This window comes from Python bivittatus, unplaced genomic scaffold, assembly GCF_059951505.1.
Source record: "Python bivittatus isolate LINGU-HERP-01145 unplaced genomic scaffold, Pbiv_v1 ctg000410_np1212, whole genome shotgun sequence".
In the NCBI taxonomy this organism is placed as follows: domain Eukaryota; kingdom Metazoa; phylum Chordata; class Lepidosauria; order Squamata; family Pythonidae; genus Python; species Python bivittatus.
Window position 1 is genome coordinate 1,378,901 of NW_028277067.1, and position 20,421 is coordinate 1,399,321.

At 40.2% G+C, this 20,421-nt stretch overlaps 1 protein-coding gene across 3 annotated transcripts in view; it reads right to left on the reverse strand.

Annotated features, from left to right (window-relative positions):
* SCN4A (sodium voltage-gated channel alpha subunit 4) overlaps positions 1-20,421 on the reverse strand; it is a 75,077-nt gene that overhangs the window by 26,429 nt on the left and 28,227 nt on the right. For 2 of the 3 annotated variants that reach the window (XM_088143250.1, XM_025164533.1), the window contains exons 13-15: positions 16,870-17,043; positions 15,432-15,788; positions 8,159-8,605 (exon numbers count right to left, since the gene is read on the reverse strand). In XM_088143250.1, coding sequence (XP_087999376.1) covers positions 8,159-8,605; positions 15,432-15,788; positions 16,870-17,043 — 978 coding nt within the window. Of the gene's footprint in view, positions 1-7,038; positions 7,044-8,154; positions 8,606-15,431; positions 15,789-16,869; positions 17,044-20,421 lie in introns of all 3 variants that reach the window. The other variant, XM_025164534.2, reaches the window with a different exon arrangement.

Consider the following 20,421-nt stretch of genomic DNA (forward strand, 5'->3'; position numbering starts at 1 on the left):
CTCCTAAATTTCAAGCACCAATGCCTACACGTGCAGGAAACCAATCACAGGGACTTAGTAGCTTGGGAAAAGGCAATCTATAGATGCTCATGACTCTGTTTTCTTTATCATCATTTATTCCAAACAGTGGCACTGAAAACAGGGACACACATTAACCACACAGCTTCGTGTCTCCTAAAATTCCAATAATTTCTATCCAACATGACAGCCATTTTTGCTCAGGCTGATGGGAGGGCATTTATATCTGACAGCTGACTTATAGTTTATACGTGCTGAAAAGGATTCTTCTCTACATATTCTACAAGTAAACACCAACATCCAAAACAGTATCTCTGTGTGTGTACAAAGTCAAGATCCTGAAAACACACAAGTGCAAATGTTTCCTGTTTTATTTTGTAGAACAGAAGAAAGAATTTGATGAAAAGGCGAAGTAAAATGGTTCGTAGTAGTGGCACTAAATCATCTCTATGCCTAACACATTGATCAAGAAAGGCTTTGATAGTTGCATATCAGCCATTTCAAATGGAAGGCCCCTGTTGGACCCCAAGAAAGAGATGCAAGAAGTGCAACTCACAACATCCACCAATACCAATATTAGGGGTATCCTGAGCCCCCCTGAGTGGCGGGGCCCTAAAACCTGCTTCAGATTTTGGGGGTATACGGGTGTTCTAAAAGGTAAAAGCTTTAGGCACCTATTTAATTAATTTTGGATCCTAGCATTATGAGCCTTTTGAAGTATGGTCCTTGAATTACCAAGGTCCTGAAAACTATAACTACATTTCCCAAGTCAGCATCACCAATCAGCCCAGCTGAGACTAGCAACATATTGGCCCAATATGGTACACCTCAGACCAATGAACTCGGTCAAATCAAATACAGAGACCATTAGGAAAGATGTAGCAGGTATAACAACAGAGTATTTCAGTATGTCCCAACCACAGGTCTAAACATTCAGAACCAAGAATTACTCAGTCAAGATCAATGAACAAAATATAGTATCTCTATAGATCACAATAACATTCCCCAATATTATCCTTAGTCCTCTAGCTTTTATGAAAATAAAGAGAACCAGCATATCTATTCATAAAGCCAAAACCAACTTTGAATAAACTACACTATGGTAAGAAAATAGGATGGAGACTGGAGAACTTACAGTTTTTCATATTTTGTTAGACTTCAACTTCCAGCACTCCCAACATAATTGGCCAAGGGATCACTTTGTAGTTCATAAATAACTGAAGGACCTTACTTTCAAATATATTTATTTGTGAGATCAAACTGAGCATAAAGATCTTAAGAAAAAAATTAATTTACCACTGAAAAAAATAAATTTAGCAAAAAGAAACAATATCCATGATGTTAATGTGTGAATTTACCTGTGTGTTCATTGGCTTCAAGAGTACATGTGGGAATATGTGCAAAATAGTGGGAGGAAAGTGTTTACCAAAAAGATGAATGCATTACACACCTACAGATGCACTGATCTGAACTTACTGGGTTAACTGCCTATTTAGTCTGGAACTCTCTTTCTCATAGAAGCCAGCCAGATACTCTTGGAAATTCACAAGCACAGTTGTGATAGGGAATTAAGAGTATTTTATAGGGGTCTAAAGCCAAAAAGCCCTCAATCACATTGGCACTGGATATAGATTTCACCTCTGACTGTAAAAGATTCTCCTCTGCATCTCACACTTTTAAATGCAGTTTTCTATTGGCAGCCAAATAAAGCTGGAAGCTATGAAAGACCTTCGCATGACTGTCTACTGTGTGTGGTAGTTCCTTTATTCAGTTCAGAATATGATCCCAGTCTTAAAAACCATAGGAAACTGTGAGTCCACATATGCACTTGAAACTCCTGAAATCATCCTGGCTAAAACGATTTGTGCCCTACTGGTCTTACAAACAGAGATTCATTGTCTATATATTAACGTTTTGCAGACCAAACAAGTTTGCATAAATTCTCCTACCTTACTACCAATTGGGGGAAAGGGGACTAGGAGCAATGCGAAGTATCTGGACATCCAAAACTCTGCTCATCCTCTTGCTGCTCTACTGCAAGAATGGTCATCATGCAAGTCAGAGAAAGAGGAGCACATATGGTAGAAGAAGGTGGGTCAGTTAGGGGTTTCTCTGAATCAGAACAAGAAAATATAAAAATTTCTTGCCAGGCTATGGAATAGTAACACAATTCTATGCATGTGCAGAAAGTCATTTTCTTTACCGCAAATTGACTGTAGCTACCCTGATTCTTTTTCAGGAGTTAAATGTAGATTTCCCATTCTCTTGAAAGCACTAGTGTAAAACAATGTTGAGAAAGAGACTCGGCCCATCAGCCTCTGAAATACTATGCACCTACTTGCAAAACAGTTTGATGATTTTGTTTTTATTGTTAACCCCAATCTGCACTGACATTGTGCAGGGGAAGAGAGTTGTTGCATGTGAGTAGCTAATTCCGTACACTTCCATAGTTCAAAGTCACTTCAGGAGAACATGATAATAAAAATAACAGCTTGGCTGGGAGATGATAAAGCAAAATCATGTGCATGTATAATTTTTCAAGTTTAAATTATAAATGATCGTGAGGAGAGAAAAACAGAGAAGCCTACGAGTTGAGGAAACTTACTGAGCCTACTATAATTGGATCCAGTGTTAAGATCACAGTGGGGATCATCTTTGGCCATGTGATTATAAGCCTTGGGTGGTGGGCTCCCCATGCAAAAGCTTCTGGGATTTTAAGATGGAGTCAATGCTATAGGAAAAATTGTGATGTGACACTGGCTGGAATCTTTATAAGGTTTATTCTTCTCTTTGGTGCTGCTGCCCTGACTTCCCCTCTACTTGGATGCTCATTGATTATATCATCTGGCTTCTCCTTCTCCCCACAGTACACCATGCGGTGCTTCTTGATTGCTTTTATGTTCCATCCAGGATTCTCTTTCCTTTCTGGACTTAAATCTACCCAACAAGTATCCCTTCTTCAATTCTACAGTTCGATTGGTTCTTTTTATCTTTGGATGTTTGTGTATGCTTGGGATCCAACTTCTCAGATAGGAACGATACTGGATTTGTCCCAAGCCGTAACAGTGTTACTTATATGGCCTTGGTGATAACCTGTTCTACAGATAATAAAAGACATGAGTGGGTCTCCTAAGAACTTGCTTTTATAGTCTGGCATCCAAGAAACATGAATCTTTCTATTTCTGTCAGAAAATAATTCTTTTTCTTTGCCATTCTTATTTGGCTCAAAGATTCATGTTATTGCCTCTGAACTCAACACTCTCTTGTTCATTCTAACTACTTCCTTCATTGTGTGCTTGTCTCCATTATTTGCAGAGTCTGAGACTCTTACAATATACTCCTTAAATTTTTCCAGCATTTGACTTTTCTCACTGAACAAAGAAGTAAATGTTTATCTGGAAAGGTCATCATTAAATGTTGTCCTTAGTAATCTGTTCCCTCCAATGATTTTAGTCTTTGTGCTAAGACAAAGATGTTGTGTGAATCTTCTCTAGGAGGTACCATGTCTCTCTTTCCTTATAGTGAAGAAAAGTGGGTCTGGTTCTCTTTATCTTTACACAACATGCACATTTAGACTCCAAATTTTCATTCACACACTCCATTTAAACAGGCCACTTTCTCTGAAGGTCCATTTCATAAGGAACACGTTTCTCTTCAGAACAGTGCTCTCTTTAACTGTTTACTATAGAAGTCTCTTTCAGTGCATTTTTCATTGCTATCGAATTAGCATCTTACATTGGAACACAGAAAGCATCTTTAATATGTCGGCTGTCATGGCAGCCTGAAGATGTCCCTGCCCAGGAAATCACTACAGTCTTCCTAATATTGAGATTCCCCCGGACCCCTGCCTTGTTCTGGGTGAATGGAGTGACAAGAAGAGTGGCTAGCCCCCACCGACCCATTTTGTGACTCTGAGTGTATGTAGGAATGGAAGCTGAGAAACGCCCTATGTCCTGGGAGAGAGAAAGGTCAGGTGGTAGAAAAGGGGGGAGTTCTAAACATTGTGGCTTTCCCCAAAAGCTGGCAAGTGACTGTATTAGCACTGCCATATAGTGGGCAGGGTACTCACAAAAGGACAGTGAAGCAGGCTGGAAGTTGTCAGTTGGCTGTTAAAAAGCAAGCAGGGAAATGTAATAGTGGTTGGAAGAAAGAGAAGATAGTTAAGAAGGTGGTTGGAGGGATGCTGTTGATAGGATTATCAATTGCAATTATTGAAGAGTACATGAAGTTGTGGCATGGCAAGAAACTGAGGAGAGGGCAGAGCTGGATTAAGGAGGACAGAGCGGGAAGGATAGGTGGACAAAAAGTGAAAGTGGCAATTGTTGGAAAGAAAAAGGAAGTGATAAAATGTCTAACGTCTGAGCTGGTATAGCACAGAAATATATTGACTAAAAAAGTGGTGGCAAAAGAAGTGATTGACCAGATTGTCATTGGAGTGCAAACACTGAGAAAGCACCAACACCCAGGATCAGGGTAGTCTGGTTGGAAATCAGACTGAAGAAGGAGGACTTCCTAGAGTGAGGGCAGGAGAGGAAGATTCCTGCCTTCATCAGCCTAGTAAGAGGGGGCTGAGAAAACAGGAAAAAAAATAAGTTAAGGAAAGGATGGTATGGGTATGAAAGTGCAAAAATGTAATGTGAACATGTGCTAGTTAGAAGACCAGCTTGTTCAGATAAATGCAGGTTAAAGTTAGGATGAAGAAGTGGGGAGGAAGGGGGTCTAGGGTATCAGAATTGGATACAGAGGTAGCTCTGTTGGCTAGAAATGGGATTGGCAAATTCAGAAACTCTGGTGGAGTTATGCAAAACAAATCCAGGTATCTATCTTTTTTTTTTTTATCCTGCTTTTATTATTTTTATAAATAACTCAAGGTGGTGAACATAACTAATACTCCTTCCTCCTCCTATTTTCCCCACAACAACAGCCCTGTGAGGTGAGTTGGGCTGAGAGAGAAGGACTGGCCCAAAGTCACCCAGCTGGCTTTCATGCCAAAGCAGGACTAGAATTCAGTCTCCTGTTTTCTAGCCTGGTGCCTTAACCACTAGACCGAACTGGTTCCCACATCTACACAAAGAACACCATCATAGACTCCAAGAAGTATACACCCAAGATTAGAGGTGCCTTCCTCTAATGTGATATATGCCAAAATCTGCTAAGAATACCCCTCTGGATTCTACATAGGACAAATGGGACAAATCTTGCATAAAAGAATTAATGGACACAAATTTGAAATCAGGACTCAGAACAAGGACAAAGAGGTAACAGCACATTTCAGACTCTCAGAACACTCTATAGCAGAGTGACTATTTTGGAAAAATGGGACATCACTAAACAGCAAAGTGACTTGGAAAAGTGGAACATCATTAACAGCACCATTGAGTGAGAAATTACTGAACTCATATACATCAAGAGGCAATTTCAGAAAGTCTCAACAAACACAATGGATTTTTAACACAGTTCAACTGTTAATTGATAAGGTACTTGCAATTCATTCATTCATTCAATTTATATAACCACCCATCTCCCATTTGTAACTCTGGGTGGCTTACAATTCAAAAAGTCTGTCTTGCATGTAACCTGCATCTGAATAACAAACCTATCTTCCCCTCCCTTCCCCCCTCTTGCCTCACCCCAATTTAAATCCTAGCCACTCTATGCACGTGGTGAAGTGAGATTAATAAAATGTGTCAATCAAAAAAGATGCTACCACACTCCTTTCAATGGCCACTTCGGGTTTTTTCTCAGCAATCTGGTGGCAGTTCCATTCAGGTCTGGGATACAGAGGGACAGAACAGATGCCTAGCGTGCTGGTGGAGAAAGGCTGGAGTGGACTTGGCTGAAGAGGGGCATGGGCTCACGATTGAGCCTACAGCATGATGATGAAGGGTGGTGAAACATTTTTATTTCTCCTCTCTTATTCTATTGTAAATAGTGCACTGGCCATTTGTTTTAGGTTGACTTGTTACCTTCTAGGAGTAAGAATCAGCAAGATCAGTACTTTATTCTTTTTGTTTACTCTCCTGGAGGGTTCTTGTTTAAGTGCTTTTCACTTGCTTTCAAAATCACTACTGTACATTATTTCTGCCTCTTTTAGTCTTAATAGTTCTTTGCTTTCTCTAACTATATTCATGCCATCTATCTTCTTCTCTCTAGACTTATTATACAATATCTTTCTTTTACCCATATTTTTGCAACATTTTCTTAAATGCATTTTTCCTCCTCCAAAACCGCTTTCACTTCATAATTCCACCAAAGATCCCTTTTCATACTTTCTATTAGGTAACTCCACAAACGTTTGTGGTCACTCTGTGACATAATTCTTTCACTGTTTCAAGCAGCTTCACATCTTTTTTTAATCAACTTTCCATTCATTCTATCGGTGGATTATTCTAATACTTTTTCATCAAGACTTATTCTTCTTTCACTTTAGATTTTTCTCACTTCTTTCCATTTCTTCCATTTTCCCCCCAATATCCACTCCTGACACTAGCAAAAAAATGGTCCATCCTACATTCAGAATCACTTATCACCCTTGTATCTTTCACTAATTCTTTCAGTCTTTCATCTAATAGAATAATTCCCCCCTTCCCATCACATTTCTTCAAAATGCTGCAGTCTTTTTTCCAAGAAATCATCCCTGGTTCTTTTACTATTGTAAAAGACTGGAACACAACATGCAACAGTCACAAATCTAAGAATTTGTTTGTACTCACTACAGCCTAGATGATACCAATTTATACTTTTTAAATATACACACACATTTTAATCCCTTCATTCATAATTAAAGCTTCACCTTCAACTCCATGCATGTATCCATCAACTCCACTCCACAAAGTCAGTCCATCTTCATTCAGATCTACTACACTATTCACCTTTCTCTTAGCTTCACAAACACAAAACATATCTATTTTCTTCCATTTCATTTGTTAATTCATGCTCTTTCTTATTTACTTCTCTTATATTCTCAGTCTACTATATATCATGGTCATGTGATATGTAAATGTGCTTCTATATATTGACTTTTGCTGCCCATCATGACTTTGTTTAATCAAGACATTCACATAAACACTTTTTAATAGGAGAAGAAAAGAGCAGATTAGGTTACCAACCTTAGCCATACCCATATTACATAAACATTTCCTGCTAACAGCAAGGACACAATGCAAGTCAGACTTTGGCCCATTTTGGACAATATACCACAAGTGCAACCAAAGACCAGTTTTACTCCTAGCATAATCATGTCATCCTATGCAAGTCAGGATTTCTTAAGTAGAGGATCCCTTGCAAGCCATCATACTGTTACCTGTATCCCACCAACTAGGAGGTACCAGTACTGTGATTATGTGCCATCAAGTAGTTTTCAACTCCTAGTGACCACATAGATAGATTTTCTCCATGAAAACAGTACAAGCAGTGTACTGATATACCCCCCCAAAATCATTTGATGCATTTGAAAAAGTACAGATGCTTTTCAAAGGCTTGTAAACAAGAGGAGTTATGTAAAAAGAATGGCATCAAGGAAATGTATGTTTGGAGATGTTGCCAGTGTAGAGGAATAGCTAGGCATAATCTCCTTTGATTCTTCTATTACTAGTCACTCTCCCAGTTTCACTTCCCCCATGAAACTATACACTTCTTGTGAACAGGAATTATCTTGGAGGTGCAATTGGCCCCCTCACTCCTGGCCTTCCATAGGGCTTTGAAGACTTGGTTCTGCCACTTGGCCTGAGGTGGGGAGGGAATACTTCAAAGCGTGGATATGGCTAGCCCCATAGAGGCCTGCTGTCTTCAGCCCCCGATTCTTCATCTTCTTGGACTCTCCTTTTCCTTTTTTAGTAATGTTTTTAAATGGATGTTTTATGTATTTATATATATTTATGGTTTTGATGTTTTGTGTGAGTCGCCCAGAGTTCCCCCATTGGGGGGAGATGGGCGGGGGAGAAATTTAATAAATAAATAAACAAATAAATAAATCTTAGAATCCTCTTCAATACATAATGCAATTGGTAATGCTAGACAACCTATCTTTTGGACAAACATTTTTGAGGAAAGTCTCATCAAAGGATCCTGAATGTGAATATGTTTCAGAAAACTCCAACTAGCTCCATCTCTGCAGTAGCTTCTCTGGGAAAGAACTCACCTTGGTGTCATCAGCAGTCTCTTCACCTGTATCAGTTTCATCATAAAGGTCAGACTCCTCAGAGGCTATAGGCACATGTATGGTCAGGTTGGGATTATAAATGAAGTTCATTTGGTCCAGTTCATCAATGAGCGGCTCTTTTTTTACTATTCCATCCATGAATTCAGATTTGAAATCCTGGCCTGTGTCCACATGGTTGAGCGTCTCCATGTGGTTGAGAACAAAGTTCTCCTTTTTACTGTCCTCTGGTTCCTCCGATGGTAGCTCTGTTTTCTCTTTCAGTTCCCTGTGAAGTAGCAGGCGGACATGTTTCTTTACAAAATCAATCCCTCGGGTGATTCTGCCAATTGCAATTTGCAAATTGTTCATCTCGCTATCATCATCGGATGCTGCCAGGCTATCAGCACTGAAGGAGCTAAGCAGCAAAGCTAAAAACAGGTTGAGTACCTAAAAGAACAAAGGCAAAGATCACTTTAAAATTTATTCAGAATGTTTTCACATGCTCTGAAAAAGGGACCTTTGTCCCCAGACCTGATTTTGTGACCACAAGAAAACAGGGGGAAATAACCAAGGATAGATTCATATTCATGCTCATTAGAAACGCTCTGAAAACTGCCACCCAATTCATAAGGATTAAAGAAAGAGAAAGAGAATGGAAAAGAAATGCAGAAAAATAACTTCGGCTCCCAAATAATCCATATTCTCTTTTAAGAAAATCTGAATTTTATATGAATGGTATAAATCATGAATTATACTGTATTATGACACAATTCATTTAGCTTCCAAAGATGCTGCTCTTGCCTCGAACATCTGGTTTATTTAAGTATTTCCTGCAATTTTATTAGAATGCTAATCTTTGCATATGAGCACAAAGTCAGCTTCTTATTTTATTTATTGACTTGTCAGCCAGGAGCTTTGTGGCAGGTTGGTTACATTAAAACATTGAAACCCATCCAGGACTTGAGTCATAACCCATCAGTATTATACTACTACACCAACTTCTGTATGTTTGGCATGCTTTCTGAGACTTGTGGAAAACTTACAGTAACAGTAAAAGCCAATGAGAGATATATGTTACGGATAAGGTATATTTAAAATAAATAAAATAACCCCCTTTCTAATTAATTCCCTGCTTCTGAGATAGGCTCCAGAGGGAAGATGGAAAGAAAACGATAGCAAATGTCTTCCCAAGTTAAAACCCCTAAAGAAACCACTATTTTGTTCAATTGTGTATAATGGTAAGAATATATAATCTAACTTGATTTAAACTTGCCTGATTCAAGATTATATTCAATAAGCAAAAATCGTATTAAAATATTTGCTGTTCTTTGAAGAAATGCCTAAAAGCACTCACTCAGTTTGCAAACATTATGAGACATCCCAACATACTTGATTGCTAAATCACAATCAGACACAAGACCCATACTTATGTGAAAGGGTTATTATTTGCACTATTTTGCACTTCGTAATTGGTCACCTGTGGAGAGAGGTGTGATGGCTTATATGTTCCTAATATTTTGAGAATGGTGGCAACCCATGGTGGTCTGAGAGGGGCCAAAGAAGAAAATAGGGGAGAGGAGAGAAATTTCTTCTCTCATGAAATAAAACTGATGAGCAATAGGCAGTGTTGGGCTTCAGAGTTTAGTGACTATGGTGTAGACCACACCAATATATTGATCAGCAACAGTTCACAGCAGGAAAAAAGGAAGCTCTTCATCACACAATACATCATTAATTTACAGAATTTATTGCCAAAAGGTGAATGATAGCCCTGATCATATATGGGTTCATAATGGGATTAGACAAATTTCTGGTGTTTCAGCTATTCTTAGCCATGACAGATAAGCAGATCCTCCAATATTCACAAGCTGTATTCCACTGAATACCAATTCTTAAGGACAAACAGCGGGGGAGCCTAATACCTACATGGCCTACTTTTGGATTTCTTGTACTCATCTGCCTGCTTCTGTTGAAAACAGAATGCTGGATCTCAGTTTGCTCCAGCAAGAAAGTTCTCTTGAATTTGGGATCCTACTTTTGGTCTCCCACATTCAGCTGAAAGCAACATCCTCTTCTGTGCACTCCCACAACTTTCTTATCATAAGCACCATTAGGACTGGCATGCAGCGTACAGTAACATCAGCAAAAAAAGTGGAATGTGTTTGCTGTGAAAAGCCGGCTTCCTGCCCACTCACAGCTGTTGATGTTTGCGCTCCTGTCCTGCCAGGAATACATTTGAGAAGAGATTCTGCTGATATTCAAGGTCATGGCTATTTGCACATGTCTTCTGCCTCATGACTTAACTAGGACCTTTATATAAACTCCTTTGGCTTCCTTTAAGCTCTTGGAGGCTTCTTTTAAGTACCACTTATAGCACAGAGTTGTGGCTATCATTAATAACTCTAACACGGGCTCAAGTTAGGGACTTTCACTCTTTTTCTTATAAATCTCATAAATCATGATGTAAGTACTGAAACTGGCATAGGTAGAGAAAGGGTAGCTAGCTCAAGAGACTCCAGAAATATACCAAGTTCCTTAGGTCAGACTACAACATTCTTAACATGAGAAGTTCTTGGCTTGAGATGAGAGATGACAGAATGGAGACTGGAAGTCACATGTGCGGGTCTAGAAACATGCATACAAATGGGATTATTTAGTGCTGCGGAGAGGCTTTCTGTTCATGTTCAAGGCATACTACCCCACAAGGAGGCTGGGACCTTTGGATATCTCCATGGAAGCTGAATTGCAATAGGACAGGAGACATCCTTTTTGACAGTACTGTTAGTAATACTCCTTGTAGATACTGTTAAGCAGGAGGAGGCTATAGAACTCTGAAGTAAGTATGTATTCCCATACCAACATCATGGTCATAATAAGCCTTTGGGTATGTGCTTATCTCATAAACAACATAAGAGTAAGTGCAAAGAGTAAAGGATATTCTCAAACTGATACCCTTCTATCTGCCTTTTTAAAAAGCCTTTTGGTGCATACTCCAAAAACAAAATTGAACTTCATTTCATGCAATATAAGCTGGATTGAATTACAAAGTTCTACCCGAAAAATCCACATACCAGTTGCACCTGAAATTACCTTACATCAACTTCTTTATCTTCATGAAATATCTATGAAGTCACTTTCCCTAGGAAATGCACTAAAATTTGAACTCAAGTATTTTTCAGATAAAACTGAAAACAGCCACTTTTGTTAGGAATATGGGCAATTCCCTTTTTAAGGGGGGCCTCAGCAGTGGTGGTAGCATCAGCACTACAAAGAAGGTTGGGAGTTGTCATTTTTCACAGTGCCCCAATGTTCTGAATAGTGTCATTCTGGGACCCTTGAGAAAACTAAATGGACGTATAGAGAATCAGTTGCTGTACCAGTTGATCTTGGTAGCCCTACATTTCCAGATGCCAATTCTGCACACAATACTAGAGCAAGATTCATGCCATCAACATGTATACCCTGCCAGTCATCAGATACCCTGCCGGTATAGTGAGCTGGCCAAAGGAGGACATGGAGGCTGCTGATGTGAAGACCCAGAAGCTCCTTACAATGTACGGAGGTTTCCACCCCACGTCCAACACCCAGAGACTGTACACCAGCCAGAAAGAGAGAAGCGGGGTCTGGTGAGTGTCAAAGCTCCTCAGTTTTGCTTGGGTGGTGTTTGTAGGTGAGGAGCAGAAGCAGCACTTTTCCTGCACCTGTGGAATCATATCCCAAAGGACAAAAAAGGAGGGAGCAAATTATACATGATTTTTAGTAGTATGTATTTTCTCTCCACTGTCTTTTTCTAAAAAAACACCGATCTGGGTACAACCTGGGGGAAGGAGGAAAGGTTACTGTTTTTAAAAAGGTATTTTCTCTTTGTTACCTTCTTTGCTGAAATTACATTTCCATCTGCTTATTTTCCCATAGTGAAAATGTGTTTCAACTTAAAATACGTCAACGCATCTAAATCTAGCAATTGTGGGGTGTTGGGCAGCAACATTGATACCCTACTGCTTAAATTTCTAACATTAAAATTAAGGGGGCTGTGGGGTATGTTTTCTCTGTTTTCAGGGTGTCGCCACACCTAGCCTGGATGGAAGAAGATTTACTATGGAGCCACAGCCCTTTCTGCTTCTTCAATGAGTACATGCAGGTCACAGACATTTTTCCAAACAAGGGCTTCTCATTCACTCATTCAGTTCATAGGGTACACTTAGCAGCTGCAGCTGAACCTACCAATTTGCTTTGACTCCTTTTTACAGTCTTCCCAGGGGCTGTTTCATGCATCACAAAGGATGAGAGTGATGCAGATTAGTGAGGAGTTCAAATAATCCTTCCCAATAGCAACTTTTAGCCAACACGCAGAGCAGCAAATATCTGCAGCAAAATCTTGATTTGTGTGGTGATTACTTTTAGGGGAAGAGCTTTTTTGTTTACTTCTAAAATGGTTTTGTCTATAGACGGCTCCATTGGTGTCCACCAGTCTCCTTATTTTTTGAGATCCTTTATATTAAAGCTAAATAGAAAGCGATCATGCTACAAAGCAAAGCATCTAGCATCCGCTTCATTTACAATGCTGCTTCTGGGCTGCACTTAAACCCCATAAGCATTGTTAGAAACTAAAAGTGGAAGTTCCTGTAATCCAATGGTTTCTTCAGAACTGTACCCACTGGTGGGTTAAAAGTCAAAGGTAAACTCGTGGTAAAGAGCATGGGAGCGGGGTAGCAATCTCACTAATTTGCCTTTTGGTAAGTTGGCCTTCTGTACCTTGCCATATGTTCCATAGCAGCCATTTTGTTATTAGGCAAGCTCCTGAAGACTAATTTGTGAAAATATCTGTGAAAATAACACGCCCATTGCCCTGAAAGGATCCTTACTCCTATGTTGTAGAATGTTTCTTTTTATGAACAGAACAGAGCTTATATTCAGAGAATGTGGTTTTCCCAAATCCACCTCCAACTCCTTACATACCCCAAAATCTGCTCCTAGGACTGGACGTTCCTCAAGAATGGCAGGTAGGTTGAGAAACTGGCAAAAATCACCTCCTCCTTTGGTAGACTGAGAGGCAATTCAGGATCTAAACCAATATATTTCTGATTCTTTAAATACAGGACATAAGCTTCTATCTCTCCCCCTTTCCAGTGTGTCAGATCATATGGCGTGGCAGTGTTGTGCTTTCCTCTTCTCTGTCCCCACAAGCAACAGAGTGAAGAAGCAAGAAGCACCTTGCCTTTTGAGATATGGCATCCCACTGCTAAGAGATGATCTGCAGGTATAGTTCGAACCTCAGCATGAAATAAAATGAGAACCAAAGAGCAGACCAGAAAATGGCTTATAAGTAAAATAACACTCAAGGGGTAGGATAGTGTAATGTAGGGGCTCAAGGTGGATGCCATTGAGGCTGGATTTGGGACACAATCTATAGCAGTATTTCTCAGCCTTGGCAACTTGAAGACGGGTAGCCTTCAACTCCCAGAATTCCCCAGCCAGCCATGCTGGCTGGGGAATTCTGGGAATTGAAGTCCACCCGTCTTCAAGTTGCCAAGGTTGAGAAACACTGATCTATAGCCTCACTCAAGAGTCTGAGCAGGGAAAGCTCCCCAACACAGCAGGGCTAGTTTATCATAGTGTGAAGTTAGTGTTGCCACTGACTTCAGAGTCTAAACCACTCATTGCAGAGTGTAAAATTAGCCACTGAGTAGACATGAGAATCCCAAGTAAATATGCTTCCTTGGCCTAGAAACTGCCTGCTGAGGGAGGAAAGAGGCAGGTGAAGAGGACTTAACTTATGCCAGGAATTGTCAAGTGTCAGCTCCAGAATCGGTTTCCAGTAGAAAATCAAAGTCAATCCCATAATTTGAGATATCAACCAAAAAGAACAATATTTTCTGGATAGATCTATGGCATACTTTCCAAATGGGCTGAAGCATTGGGACCATGAAGCTAAAATATACTTCTGTTTTCCTGGTTCCAGTTAGATGGCAAGGCCGTGAGGCAAACCAGCAGAATTGCTTGAACTCCTTGCATCCATATTTAACTAGGTGACTTTCAAATTTAACACTTCTGATTTAAAGTCAGAAGTATGAGTTAGATGCAGCCGTGGGAGTCATGGGGATATGCAGCAATATCAAAAATAGCCTCGTTTTTGAAAAACAAATCCAATACAGAATTCAAGCTGAAAGCCATCCATGGATTATAATAATACACATGGGCTTGTATCACATCCGGAGTCTGGGTTTCTCTTAACGTAAGGCTTTGTTATAATTTATATTATACTGGATATTGTAGCTAGTTATTGCATATTTGCTTGATCTCGAAGTTCTCAATAAATACAATATACTTTAATATGCAGCACTAATTTAATATTAGAGCCAGTTTGGTGAAGTAGTGAAGGCACCAGGCTAGAAACCAGGAGACCGGGAGTTCTAGTCCTGCCTTAGACATGAAGCCAGCTGGGCGACCCTGGGCCAATCACTCTCTCTAAGCCCTAGGAAGGAGGCAATGGCAAACTACTTCCAAAATCTTGCCAAGAAAACTGCAGGGGCATGTCCAGGCAGTTGCCAGGAGTCAAAAACTGACTCAAAGGCACACACACACACAAATCTAATACTACTTTGAAATTTTTATTCGAGCTTAATAATTCTTATAAATATTTTTTCTTTCTGTTTTTCTTTTGATTGTGTTTTTTATTTTAGTAATTATTTACTAAACAATTTTTAGTAAATTATTTAGTAAACTAAAGATATTTAAGCCCATGAAGTTAATAGTATTTCATATGCTGTTTGCTTGTTTTTTTACTATCATATAAAATTACTGGCATTAAAGAAACGCTGTGTTTTCCATTCCAAAACTCAAAAAGGAATCTGGTCAATTTAAAAAAAATTGGCCAACTTGTGGCCTATTTTTGCAGTCTCTTGAAACTTCCACCAAGATAGCATACCACTGAAATTCAGTAGCAAAGAACTAATTTTCAGCAGCATTATTTTGTCTTTTCTAAAATAAGAAATGTAGGGACAAAATCAGTATGTTAAGGCAAACTTTTCTGCCTTTAAGTAACATTCCAAGTCTTTTAAAACACACATACACATGTGACTGAACATCTTCTGGTGACATTAGTGAATCACTGTCACACACCTCTATGATCTTCACAGGCCTAAATTTATATATATATATATAAATATTAATTTAGGCCTGTGAAGATCATAGAGGTATATATATATATATTTTAAAAGTTCATCACTCCTGCTTTATTGTAATTCCTCAGTCTTACATTCCTGCTACTCACCACTAGGTTCCCGATGACCATGACCATCAGAAAGACAATGAGACACATGGGCTGTCCAGCTACTTCCATGCAATCCCACATGGTCTCAATCCATTCTCCACAGAGGATGCGGAAGACAATGAGAAAGGCGTGAAAGAAGTCGTGCATGTGCCAGCGTGGCAGCTCACAGCTACTGGAAATTTTACAGACACACTCCTTGTAGCTCTTCCCAAATAGCTGCATGCCCACCACAGCAAAGATGAAAACTATGATGGCCAGCACTAGGGTGAGGTTTCCCAAGGCACCTACTGAGTTGCCAATGATCTTGATCAGCATGTTGAGGGTGGGCCAAGATTTGGCAAGTTTGAAAACTCTCATCTGAAAAAGGAAGAGGGACCATGATTAATTGATGGAGTTCTGCTTTTAGCCACAGTAATATAGGCATCTCTAGATCATTAAAGTTACATATTCTGAAATCACAAGCTTCTGCTTACATTTTAGACCAGAATTGTTTTCACTACAGCTTTTTGCTATTTTTTCTTGAGTTTCCCTATGCAACATGGAGAGCATGCAACCCTCGTAGGCTTCTTAGGTGGCTTTCCATGGAGAAGCATCCCTCCCCAAATCACTGCATCTTGAAAAGGCTGACCAAGAAGAAGCTGGAAGCTGCATTTGCTCAAATGGCAACAAGAATTGCAGTGATGTAAGCTGGATTGCTAGAAAGAAAGGGAGAGCTAGAAGAATATGATGCATGTTTGTGATGCACATTTTTGTGCATGCATGTATGTATGTATCTATGCACATGTACATTCTGCAAGCTCCACAAAAGTTAGAAGTTGTTTTCTTTTGAACAAAATGTAGTCAAAATTTAGAAGGCTAAATCTGTACGGCAAAGTTAGAATATACTAAGTCAGCAGTCCTCAAACATTTTGGTCTCAGGCCCCCTTTAAATTCTTAAAAACAATTGAGGACCTCAAACAGCTTTGATTTATGTGGGTTATATCTATTGATATTTGATAACTGAGAAATCTTAAAATAATTATTTATTTGACTTTGCGGACTCCCTGAAAGGGTCTTGGGGACCTCCAGGGGTCCCCAAACCACACTTTGAGAACTGCTGTTAAGCCATTATTACTGCAATGGCAGCTGCTTTTCCACTTCCAGCAGTGTGCCAGTAACAGCAGTCAAGACAGTAGAGTAATGCAAACCAAGGGGCAATCATCGGCAAAGCAAAGGCTGTGAAACTGGCATTGCCCAGTTTTTGGACTAACAATTTAATCTGCAATTCTCTGCACTGTTTAAGGGAGTCTCGAGATATCAGCCAATTTGCAGCAAACATCACAACCCTATCCCATCTAGCATGGGGAGGAAAAATAAAAGATTTGCCCTCCGTGGCGTGGCGTCAAATAATGAAGCTGCAGAAATCTTTTCATAAGGGTTTGCAGAACAAGTCACCTACCAGACGGAAGGAACGTAGTACAGACAGACCTTGAACGTTGGCAAGACCAAGTTCAACTAAGCTGAGAGTAACAATAATGCTGTCAAAGATGTTCCATCCTTGCTGGAAGTACTCATAAGGGTCTAGAGCGATCAATTTAAGCACCATCTCAGCTGTGAATATCCCAGTGAATACCTGCAGAAAAAGGAAATATAAACTTGACTTCTAAAAATGGGAAGAGAGAAAGAATTTATTTTTCTTTAAGGGCATGCTAGTGAACAATATTAAATTCAAAAGGTAGCCCTAAATCAGCTTCTTCAATTAACAAGAACAGCCAGTTCATATACTTTTCAGTGGAAGTCATGCAAAATGTTGATAATTTTCCAGGGAGGGAGCCACCAGAGGAAACTCAGAGGTTTCCCCTCCCCTCCCCTTCCTTTCTTCCTTCCTTCATAACACTTTTTCATAAGAAAGCCATCTTGTGCTCCCTTGTTATATCCAATGTTAAGAATGGGAAATAATAGGACAGCAGTTAGAGGGAGAAAAAGATAAAGAAGAAGAGAAATCCCCTTTGCCGCCTTATTTGTAAGATTACCATCCACTTGTAAAATGGATAATTCTGACCACTTGCATCATTTTCATCTCCCACACTGAAAAAAATCCATATTGTACTTCCTATCACTGAATAAATTCCACTCCACGAGAAGACCTGACCTCTTATTCCATGCTGCCAGATTTATCTGGCAGCCTTTGGGAAGGACTTTTTTAGAAAATATGAATATGCAGAGAATGACAGCAAATAGATAGCTGGCACAGTGCAGGGAAGTAAGAGCTGTTCCCTAGGGATCTGTTTTGTAACATAGTGTTCCTCAACCTCAACAGCTCTAAGATGTGTGGACCAACTCCCAGAATTCCCCCAGCCAGCCATCCTGGGAGTTGAAGTCCACACATCTTAAAGCTATTTTGGTTGAGGAACACTGTTGTAACACATGGTTTTTAATTTGTTCATAGGCAACCTAGAGTTAGGGAAGAGGAGTGCAGCGGTCAAGTTTGGGGATAGCTCCAAATTATTCAGGATGATGCGCTCCATGCAGGGCTCTTCCAACCAAACATTTCCATTTTCCAATCCACTTTAAAAAAACACCTGAAATTTATCCAGGCTTCTTTTTCTACTGATTTTATATCTATTCAGGTATCAGGATGCAGTGAGCACAGTCCTCTTTCTCTGTTTACAAGTCTAGAGCTTGCAGAGAATTGTCATCTGATTTGTGCATGCTGTTTCTGATCAATAGCCTGACACAGAAACCTGTCACCGAGTAAATGAATACCTTACCCAATTCCCTTAGGTCTATATCTAAACAAACTTCCCTTTCTGCTCATCACAAAATTTTTTTAAAGTTAATTGCTAGTGTTTCTAGTCTCTGTATGTCTGTCATATTGACATAGGCCCATTGCCTTCTAATTTTGCATTTGGATTCATTTATCAGATTTCTACTATGATGGAATACCAGGAGTTGGGTGGGCAGGCAAAGACTAGACTTTTCAAGCATAAGAAAGCTATACATTTTAAAGAATGTATTTATTTCAAGAATTTATAAGGCTATTCAATTTGTAATTTATGATTCTGGGTGATGTACAGGTAGACCCCGGGTTAAGAATGCCTGGGGTTACAGATGACCCATAGTTAAGAACGGAGCCTATTGTACCAAAATCTGAGTTAAATACACAAGGATTTGAATTAAATACACAATGGTTTGAGTTCATTACACAATACTACTTATACAGTATTATACAATAATACTGTTTCGACTTACGTACAAATTCGACTTAAGGACAAACCTTGGAAACAGAACTCATTTTTAAATTGGGGACTACCTGTACATCAATAAAACCCCAAAACAATCATCACCCAACCAATATAAAACCAATATAGCAAACACAACATGTATACACATAGCTGAGGCTAGAAATATTGGAAGCTTACTGGGAGCCAGAGCAGTTCACAGAGTAATGACATTACATTGGCATTTCAAGGTGTACTGAATATTATCTGTGCCACTGCATTCTGGATCAGTTGAAGCTTCTGGATGACCTTAAGAGACAGCCCTGTGTAAAGACTATTGCAGAAATCCAACTACGAGGCAACCAAGGTGCGAGTGACTGTGAGCAGCGCCTCCCAATCCAGGAATTGGTAGAATTGCACACAAGTTGGAGTTGTGCAAAGGCCCTCCTGAACATGGCTGGCCCCTGTTCCTCAAGCAGGAGTCTTGAGGCCCATATTTATTTATTTGTATGCCACTGCCATCTCACAACTCTTAGTGGTTACAATGTCACAGTAAAAACTTCAACAGATCTGACGCAACATACAGTCCAAATCACAAAAACAAATGGTGCATAGGTTCTGAATGGAGCACAATCCTACCCAGAACAAAAGGTGGAAAATCCTCAGAATGGTCTTGATGGGATTAAGTCAAAGCATGTTCTTCACATCCAGACTCCCACAGCCTCCGGACATTGGGAATGTACTAAGGCAGCATTACTTGGTCAGCCCAGGGCAGAAGTGTACAACTGAGTATCATACTGATATGACCTCACCCAGCAGCTTCATATAGATATTAAATAAAAGTGCCATTTCAACTTCCATCCAAAAGCAAAGACGTCTGCACAGGCACAACCTGATCCAAGTCTGTCACCCACTCATTCCAAGCAGCGACTAAGGCTTCAGTCAAATCACGCACCAAGACTTCAGCCATAATCCCAGACTCTCTCTGAATCCCATCTGGGTCCATCAGGTGCCTGGGCTGGACCGATCAAATGGATCCTACCACCTTGCAGTAGGGGACAGCCACACAAAACTCGCAAGGCTAATACAAAGTGATCTGTCCATGACAAGGGAAAATCCACCAATTCCAGATCACATTGAGATTAAAAAACAGATCTGGTGTGTGTCTCTCCTCCTTCTGTGTGTGTCCTCAGTGACCTTGGTCAGGGCCATGGTTCCCATGGTAGCCATGAACTCCTGAGCCACTTCTGATTCTATGCCCAAAGAAGACAGGTTAAAGTCCCCCAAGTCTGTAAACCTGGGGAACTCCATCACCAACCTGGCTAAGGCATCCAGCTCAGGTAGGGAGGCAGCTATACAGTAGTGAGGTTGGTACGGTCACAGCAATCCCATCTCACCCCTAGAGCCCAACTTCAGGGTATAGGGTCTCGCGTCTGGTTATCTGCGCTAAAGTCTCCTGGATAACCAAAGCCACTCCCTCACCCCTGTTTTGGGATTGCGGCTCATGCTACACTCAAATCCTGAGTAGGCACATTTCCTGGAGGGGCATCCCCCCATGCCCAGCCAAGTCTCAGTAATACACACCAGGTCAGCCCTCTCATCCATGATTAAGTCATGAACGAGGCAGGCCTTATTACAGGCCAACCAGGAATTAAGTAGCAGCAGCTGCAGACCTAAGGCCTGATGACCTGGCAAATTGTCCAGGGGAGTAGAGCACCAAATTGGTTCTAAACACCAAGACTGCATTCCTCAAGAGTGGCCTGCCCTCTGCTCCTGCCATACCTCCCCCT